This window comes from Ammodytes marinus, assembly GCF_949987685.1.
Source record: "Ammodytes marinus genome assembly, chromosome: 1".
Classification (NCBI taxonomy): domain Eukaryota; kingdom Metazoa; phylum Chordata; class Actinopteri; order Uranoscopiformes; family Ammodytidae; genus Ammodytes; species Ammodytes marinus.
In genome coordinates this window covers 31,523,378-31,533,267 of record NC_137230.1, presented here as the reverse complement: position 1 = coordinate 31,533,267, position 9,890 = coordinate 31,523,378, and the positions used below count along the sequence as shown (strand labels likewise).

The 9,890-nt window shown below is 40.7% G+C and overlaps 1 protein-coding gene across 1 annotated transcript; it reads right to left on the bottom strand.

The window, feature by feature from the left end:
• Positions 1-2,785: 2,785 nt before the first annotated feature.
• Positions 2,786-9,330, bottom strand: LOC307271342 (putative sodium-coupled neutral amino acid transporter 8; the record flags this gene model as incomplete). Its single annotated transcript, XM_080053762.1, has 10 exons — positions 2,786-2,888; positions 3,277-3,328; positions 3,585-3,787; positions 4,690-4,837; positions 4,960-5,074; positions 5,389-5,446; positions 5,541-5,645; positions 5,740-5,896; positions 7,329-7,527; positions 9,142-9,330. 10 exons carry the CDS (start codon positions 9,328-9,330, stop codon positions 2,786-2,788), a joined length of 1,329 nt encoding a protein of 442 aa, XP_079909888.1.
• Between the last annotated feature and the right edge of the window lie 560 nt (positions 9,331-9,890).

The following is a 9,890-nucleotide window of genomic DNA, read 5'->3' as shown; positions in this document are numbered from 1 at the left end:
AGCCTCATAATGAGGGCTGGAATTTTTTTTTTTCAGAGGACGGGGAAAATGAAAAGATAATCTAATGCAGAGGATAATGGATGATTTTAAGCTCGAGGGTATGGCTCCAGGGATGGTTGGTCGCTTTGCTTCAGAGTGAAATAACTCAACAACTACTGGATGGATTATTCACCATGAGGTTGCCACTTGTGGTTTCCGTTGAAATGTCTCAATACAACTATTGGATAGAATGCCATGACGTGTCACAAATAATCATGCAAAGTATAATTACTACCTTACTCTTCCTTCAATGGCATTTTCATTCAATTATTTTGCGTTTAGTGCTAATAAGAATGCTAAGACGCTAAACTCAGACAGTGAACATTACCAGCGTTTTGATATAGATGTTGATTCTGGGAGTATTCTCTTGTTACTTTATGATAGATAGATAGATAGATAGATAGATAGATAGATAGATAGATAGATAGATAGATAGATAGATAGATAGATAGATAGATAGATAGATAGATAGATAGATAGATAGATAGATAGATAGATAGATAGATAGATAGATAGATAGATAGATAGATAGATAGATAGATAGATAGATAGATAGATAGATAGATAGATAGATAGATAGATAGACACAGAAATGAGTCATTTTAGATGATTATTGCAGTTGTCATGACCTTCTTAACCGGTCTAAACCTATCAAAGCGAAGCATGTCAGCATTTAACTCAAAACATCATTCTCCATTTCAATGCTTTTTCTTAGTATCTAATCAAGGAATCTCGGTTGACTGAAGTTATACATGAGATCAGTTGAGACATTCTTTCCATTTTTTTGGTAGGCGGAAAAGTCTGAAATAGGTTACACAGACAGGCTGCGGAAATGCAAAACTCATTGTGTTTGCTGGTTGTATTTTTGTAAGATGCTCTTTACACATCTGTGTGCACAGTGAGCACGGCTGTAGGGACTCAATAAGGAGTTTCTGTGATTTTCAAGGATTTCTTTCCAGCATATATTGGATTTAGTCGTTTGGTCAGGAGGTTGCAATATAATCCCATCGGCTAAACGCAAGTAGAGTATCAGAGTTTGAGGGTTTTCCTCTAAGGATGTTCACGCGGCACGAGATGAAATAAACCCATTACATAACTGGAGCGTCGATAAGGAGCCGCTGTGTGCTTGGTTTTTAATAAAGTTCTTATTCAATCTGTGTGTGTGTGTGTGTATGTGTGTGTGTGTGTGTGTGTGTGTGTGTGTGTGTGTGTGTGTGTGTGTGTGTGTGTGTGTGTGTGTGTGTGTGTGTGTGTGTGTGTGTGTGTGTGTGTGTGTGCGCGTGCTGTGTGTGTGTGTGTGTGTGTGTGTGTGCTTTTATAGGAATCTTTGTGAGGACCAGTCAAAGTTTTTAAGTGTCTTAGTGAGGACATTTGCGGATATTGAGGACATTTAGCTAGGTCCTCACTTCTTCACAGGCCTGTTCAAGGGTTAAGACAAGGTTTTAAGGTTCAGGTTAGAGTCATCGGTTAATTTTGGTTGGCGCTAGTGTGAGTGTTGGGGTAAGGTATTTAGTTCTAATAGTTAGGGTTAGGGGTTAAGAATCATCTCAATGATAGTCCTCTCAAAGATAGAAGTACATGAATGTGTGTGTGTGTGTGTGTGTGTGTGTGTGTGTGTGTGTGTGTGTGTGTGTGTGTGTGTGTGTGTGTGTGTGTGTGTGTGTGTGTGTGTGTGTATTCAGACTGATGAGTACGTGAAGCTGGCATGGCTGATGTGCCGCCTGCAGGCTCATATACAGCACCCATTTTCTGGATTTACTGTAAATCATTATTCGATCTCTTACATTAACACACGTGTGTGTGTGTGTGTGTGTGTGTGCCCGTGCACGCTCACAGGCAACCCGCCATAACTCCTTTAAGCTTGAAGTCAATAAACAATAAACAGTAATATTCAGCATACCTCAGACATCAATCTGTGCTCAATGAAAGCTGCTGATTTATATCAGCCACATGATTCAGGCCATGTGGAGGTCAGTGCAGACAGATAATGAAAAAATGTATAGGGAGAAATAAGAACCTGGTACTTGAAGAGTAAAAAAATCATAATGTTATTCCCTCACGTTATCATTTGGTTGATGTAAATATGTATTTCAAGGGCATTGAATCCATCAAGGTACTTTAAAGAAATGTATTGTCTGGCCTATAGTCATTTTAAAGGTATAACTCTCTTGTAAAAATTAACCCTGCAACTATAATAATCATGATATGACCGGGTTGTTCTCTTATCTGTGTGGCCAATATGCAGCTCCAGCCAATGAAGAATGAGTGACTGTGCAGTTAAATAAATAACACTTCAGTGGTACAATACTGCCCCCTGGCTGGCAGTGTGTGCAAGTATTTTACAAATGAAAACACAACATACTGTAGGTGTATTATTAATAAAATACTCACACAGATACACGTATTCAAACATAAATATTTAGTTATGCACATCATTAACAATTAAAAACCTTAAAAGGACTCTGGATTATACAATTATACATTAACAGTCCAATAATAAATCCAACATTTATGTATTATACAAACTAAAATATTACATTCTCACATAGTAAATATATTTTATATCCATATTTTGACGAGGCTCATATGTGCAACTAAACTAAAACCACCAAACAGATGCAGCTTTCAGTTGTGCAAAAGAGAAAGAGAGCCGAGCATCACAAAATGCTCCGGCGTCCCAGTGAAGCAGCAGCTGCACACAGTGGTGGTGATGATGATGATGATGATAATGATGATGATTAGAAATTCAGAATTTTTGGAAAATCTCCATGATAGCGATGGTTGTGCTCTGTCCGAAGATGAAGGTTCCTACTACGATTGTTATGACTCCCCAAATGGTACAGATCAACCTGCAAAGAAGGAAACAGTCCGGTCAAATGACTCTTAACAGCAACATTTAGTAATATCCTGTTTTATTCTGTTATTCCCCTCTCATCTCATTTCAGAGTCTTCACTTGCTACCATTATGTTTGACTTTTTTAAATCAACGTTTTGTTTTAAGTCTCAAAGTATCAGCAACATATCATTTGACAGGTTTTTCAGGAAATAACCTTCACCAAGTCTTCATTTTAATTCAAAACAAGATCTTTCCCTCATCCTTCCTAAAACCTAAACTGTTGCTGGTGAAATCAGTAAAAACCTTCCAGGAAAATAATTCAGAAATGTCAGACTTGTTAAAATAAGCATGACAACATTTTTAATTGAATGCACATGTGAGTATGTTACTCACTCACTCACCTGACATTTCGAGACACAGCCTCAGTTTGCATCGTGAACACTAAGCAAAGACCTGCAAAACACACACAAACACGCACACACACACACACACACACACACACACACACACACACACACACACACACACACACACACACACACACACACACACACCACAGACAATCAAACTTTATTTGAATTAACTTATAAGTCCAGTTGAACACGACAAGATAATAATAAAGAACTAAGCAAGTATAAATAATTGAGAAATGAACACATGTAGACATGCATAGTCACATGTTAAAGTTCAGGTTGTTTGCTGTACATACCCGGAAATATAAAGATGAAGAATGCGCTGATTCCTCCGATGACGCTGATGACGTCACCCATGTCTGGGACAAACATGGCGATGAGCAGAGTGACACTGATCCAGATCACAGTCAACACCACTCTGCAGCGCAGCTCAAACGAGTGACTGACGATCCCCTCACGACGTCTTTGAATACGCAGAATCAGGTTCAAGAGGACAGACCTGTTACAAACACACACACACACACACACACACACACACACACACACACACACACACACACACACACACACACACACACACACACAAGTTCGTAAAGATATACTTGTGAGGACACTTGTTGACATTATGCATTCCCTAGCCCCTTCCCCTTAGCCTAATCATCAGAACTGGATGCCCAACCTAAACCCTCAAACAGCCCTTTAAATGTCTGTCCCAAAGTGAGAACCAGCCAAAATGTCCTCACTTTCCAAATAGTCCTCACTCAAGGTCTAGAACTCAAACTTCTTGCAAAAATAGTTGTACACGTACATAACCACACACACACACACACACACACACACACACACACACACACACACATGGACGAGATGTTAGGTAGAGGGAGCCTGAAAATCCAGACCCACATCTAGAACGATATAGGGTCTTGCCACGATCAATTAACTTTCCCAACTCAAAGGGCGGCACCTATGCATGCATTTCAAATACCACTGCACGCAATTGGATAGCACTAAGACCAATCAGAGCTAATTAAGATTTACTTGCCATCTTCCAGATCGTTCAGTGTTGAAGCCAAAGCCGTTTCAAACTCAAACAACGTATTCACAGCCATCTTTAGTGTTTACTATCATGGCTTTGACGGCGGATGCAAAGCACTGTCGTCATCCGGTTACGTCCACCCCAGAGCACCATACATAGGGCTCTGGCCCGCCCATAACAGATAGGACGATTTGATTGGCAACTCCGAATTTTCCGACATAGTTAATGAGCCTCAATGGAGAGTGTCCAGACCAACAGGCTGAGCAAATTTAATTTGCCAGCTGCAGGTCTGGATTTCCAGGCTAAGGTAGAGGGGCATAAACTCACAAGACTAAGATCGAAAAATAAACTCAGGTGTGTCTCACCTCCCCAGCAGCAGAATAATAGGATAGATGGTGACAATTGATATTCCAAACAGCAGCCTGGAGATGATCATGACAACGTCGTTTCCTGGATATGACATCAGAATATCTGAGGCAACTAATCTTCCAAACGTCATGAAGCCGTAAATACCTGAAGGAGAGAAAGCTTTTGGGTAAAGCACATGAAACACTGGAGGGTTTGGTAAAGGTCTAGTGTGTAATAAAGGTGTATTTTGGCGTCATCTAGTGGTGAGATGTGGAGGGTGAACTCACCGGTCAGAGTGTAGATGAGTAAACAGAAGAACATGGAGAGCACAGAGATGAGCACCCAGTGGGAGAGCTTCTTGTTCTCCATGCTGCTGTAGATGGTTATACAGGCCTCATGGCACTGCAGAAGAACACACAGGCACTATGATTATTGGGATCAGTATCATTACTTTTGGGGGGTTTTCCTACTTAGTTTTCCAAAAGAGTACTTTGAGACTTCCTTTAAAATGTACACAAATCTGCTAATGCTGTCCCCCAAATATGAACATTTGGATTAATTTGCCACATCTGCACATGCTTAGGTAAAAATGAACTACTTAGATAGTAAACCCCTTGAACAGTGAACACCAAATGCACAGATCATTTGACCTATTGACATTGAAAACTGAATAACAGAAGTTCCACTTTTAAGCAGCATTTCATAGTTGATCTTACCTGAAAGCCAAAGCAGATGGTCGGCACGACGCTGAACATCGAAGCCCATGAGCCAATACTGAAAAACACACAGACACTTTCACTAATATACACAAAACATCAAAAGCTGTATGAAAAAATATAAGAAAAAACACATGTTGTGAGTGACTGACCCCTCGCTGTGCTCTGGAGTTAATACAGCATCGTGCGTGTCCATCAGGTAATACTTGACAATCACCGCCACGCACAGGTATGTAGCAGCCAGCGTCCCCAACACACTGACACGTCACACAAAGGATAAACAGTCAATTCACAGTAAAAAGAAATATCAAAATGTGCATGTAACTCTGTCTACAGATAGGTGGCGTGTACCTGGTGTATTTCTGGATGCCGATTTCTTTGGGGATGGACAGAGGGAGGATGATGATGAGACACATGATGAAGAGGTGGAAGCGCTGGTCAAAGTACCAGTGATACGGGACCTCTCCCTCACTGGAGCCCGTCACCGTCTCATATAGAGAAATACACACTGGGGCAGAACAGGTCGAAATTAACATCCATTATCTGCTGCAACATGAAGGCATCAGCACAGAAGACTTACAGTTTTTTCTCCATCATTTAAAAGATGCTACTTCTGCACTGCTTTTTGCAAGTACAGTATATATCAAATAGGCTCTTACCGTAAGAAGAGTTATTTTTCTATATTTCCAAAAGTTTTCTTTGCATGCATTTAGATTATTTGATGTATATTTACAGTACAAAAGCAGTGCTATAATGAATGTTCTACAGTAAATTGAAAACCTGCACACAAAATGCTACATGTTGTCCATCGTGTAATGATTGAATGAAGGAGTGTATTGATTTGAGAACGTTGTGTTGTTTGAAGGAAATATTTGCTGTTGTTGCATGTTTGTTGTTGCATGTGTGTTGTTGCATGTGTATGCGTTTAAAGCATTTCCATCCTTAAAGATGTATTAGTAATGCATCTAAGTCTCACCATCTGTGCAGTATTTCCTGATCAAATGGATTTTCTTTTTTTGTTTTGGAGTGTGTGTGCGTGTGTGTGTGTGTGTGTGTGTGTGTGTGTGTGTGTGTGTGTGTGTGTGTGTGTGTGTGTGTGTGTGTGTGTGAATCCAATCAAATTCTCTGTTAAAAATCGGAACAGAGATTTGAAACGTACCAAATGAAAAAAGGGTCACAATGCATTATTACCGCCAGTCACATGTTCACCCTGGTGATATGAGCTAGAATGAAAATTAAAGTGCGGATGATTTGTGGTGTGCCAAAGAGATTAATATTTTTGATATAGGAAATGGCTGTTCAATTGATATATATAACTCTGTCGGGTCCTTTGATAACATGAGAACAATCAAACACAGTAGAATGTGCCTTATGATTATTGGCAGCTGGTATGGAACATCACAAACCAAAGCCTGGTGCGTTATAATGATTATTTTAATGTCAAATTATGTACGTATGTAATGTTTGTGTTGTGTTGTGTGAACTAAGTTGATTTAGTGAATTATCAGGAAGTTTTTCTAGAATTATTATACGAAGATCAGCAGACACGGTTGGCCCCTGCTGCACGAACACTTTAGTTTCCTTCTGAGCTATCACTCACTTCTCCCATCTGCAGTGTTTTGAGCTGATCCTTCTGATTTGATGCAGCTGCCAAATAAAGTCAAGATTTGTCTCTTGTCTGGGCCATATTATATACAGTAGATTTCAGCATTTTATGCCTAGTAGGGATAGTAGAAAAGGATGATAAAGGAGAGATAGAGACAGAGAGCAAGAGAGAGAGACAGAGAGAGACAGAGATAGAGACAGAGAGCGAGAGAGAGAGAGAGACAGAGAGCGAGAGAGAGAGACAGAGAGAGAGAGAGAGAGAGAGAGAGAGAGAGAGAGAGAGAGAGAGAGAGAGAGAGAGAAAGATATGCACGTAATTAAGATCCATCCCTTACATTTCTCCAGCTGGTCCTGCACCACCACCAGGAAGGCGACACAGATCATGAAGAGGTTGAAGCAGAAGCAGACCTCACAGAGCTGACCCACAGCCGGCCCACACACCTCCCGCACTACGTCCTGATACGTGTTCTGTCTGCTGACGGACGAGGCATAGCCCAGGATCACCAGACCACTGATCAGGAATACTAGGGAGACCTGCAGGGGCAAAGAGACAGAGGACAAGTCACAGACAGTTCATCTTCATTCTCCTCTTGCACAATGCAGTGTGACGTCTTTCCGCTTTAAGCACCCTCTATCTGTTTACTTGAGCTCATCTCAGCACTTGCCAGTTGCTACATTAGCATCCAACCTGATCAACAAAAACTAGTATTTAGTTTAAACCTTATATCTTCATTCACTGAACGGAAAGTTCCCTTGACTCTTTGTATAACTGTCATTTGAAGAAATATATATATACGTATACTGTATATCTTATTGCCAAATTACTATTGCAAATATTAACATCTGCAGTCAGAGCTATAAGCATGAAGTTTAAACATATATGTTTGAGCTATAATTTATTCATTGACACAAAATTAGTTCAAAATGTATCACTGTATATAAATTGTGCAGAGAATTTGATATTTTCCCAAAGTGAACATCACTTAGAAGGCCCCTTGGATTCCTTGGGCACCCTTTTCTTGGAAAGCTAATGAATAGAAATCCATCAAGGAGACTCTCTCACACACACACACACACATAGCCATTTTTTTGTGTCAGTCAGTTGATTCAGTGCATTGAAAGTTCGGGTCCTCTTCTAAACTGGAAGCTTCATTAGAGCTCACTTGTGAAAAAGATGAGCCTCTTTCACACCAGGGAGAGACCGCTGTCTGGTGAGTCTAGCCTACATACACAGGCAAACTGAGCCCAGGCACTAATGCCTCTGAATATCAACATATTTAAAAATACAGGTCAATAAAGTGAAGGTATTTCCAGTCCTAATTATTCCATTAAACATTAAGAATTTCTGTGCACTAAGCCTTTAAAGCTATTGTGAGAGTGGATTTTTCATTGTGTAAACATATACTCCTTATATAACCACATGTTGTTGTGAACTATGTACTTTCTGAAGATTCCCGTGACCTGGCTGACCGAGGCTGTCGGTTACCAGGCAGGAAACGCTGATAAACAGGAATTTCCCAGCATCATTAATTAGCATTAGCAGACACGCACTCAAACACGCTTGTAACCACAATTCGATGTGAATAAAAAGGCAGACGGGAGAGAGGGACGGCGGAGTTGGTTTTGAGTTGCCTACCTCTCCCCTTGTTTGCAAGAAACTGAGCTCATTTGTCTCTGTGTATCTTTGTGTCTGTGTCTCATTGGTCTGTTTGAACTAACACCTGGGGTCTTGTCTTACACGCAAGGTTTAATATCCCCAACAGCTATAGTGCGTGCTTTCCAGTATGAATGTTGGTTACATTCAAGCCATTGGCAAATGAGTTGACATAAAGTTGACCAAGTCTTTAAAACTTGCACACCGACACTGGCGCAGGGGCTCATAAAAAACCCAAGAAGTCCCCAAGAAATGTTTCACATGTTGATTCTACTGCTAAGAAAAAACCTGGATGTACAGCAGAAAGAATAAAATCCATGCACGATCACCACAGGCTTACCTCATGTAGATGCGCCGATAGTGTTGTTGTAATAACTCAGAATTCTTCATGGGGCCAACAGAAGTTACGCACTATAACTTTAACAATTTTTTTTAAATCAAAGCACAAACCGCAGCACAGTGTATATGTGGCATGTGTCTGATGGTTTCCTCACCAGCTCCACACTGATGGCGGTGTTGACTCCCCCAGCCTTCTGGAAAGCCCAGGGGAAGTTGAGCAGTCCGGCTCCCAGGGCAGACTTCAGCATGATGAAGACAGCACCCAGCGAGCCCAGCCGAGGGGGGTCGGCATGGGACGCAGAGCGCGCCATGTAGCTGATGCTCATCTTGGCAAGTTCCTCCATGATCAACAGCCAAGACTCAAACCAATCAAAAGAGAGTATTTAATTGATGCTTTTTATCTTACTTTTTTTTAACTAACTTCTTCAATGTAGTCCAGCTGTAGGCCTATGCTTCATTCTCCTGATTATTATTATTTTTTTTTTAGAAATAAACCTGCTGAATGGTAGGCCTAAACCATGCAAATATATATAGCTCTCACCCAGACTCAAAGGAGAGGATTTAACTAGTGCTCTTTGTCTAAAGAGCAGTTCAATAGGCTACCACTAACTTCTCCACTGTAGTCCAGGTGTAGTCCTTTGCTGCATTCTCCAGAGTGTCTTTAGAAGTAAACCTGCTGAGTTGTAAAGCATGCAGATATATAGCCCGTACCCACGCGCTCACACGACTCACGTGGTCTAATTGGACATTTTGACTATTAAACATTTCACCCTGAGGTGACAAATGTGACACCAAAGTGAGTATGTTTGCTTGTCTTCCCTCTAGCCTTCTAATCTCTTTCTCTCCTCCTTTTAGGTTGTCTGTCTCTTGTATTTACAGTATCTCTGTTTGCCAATACATAAAT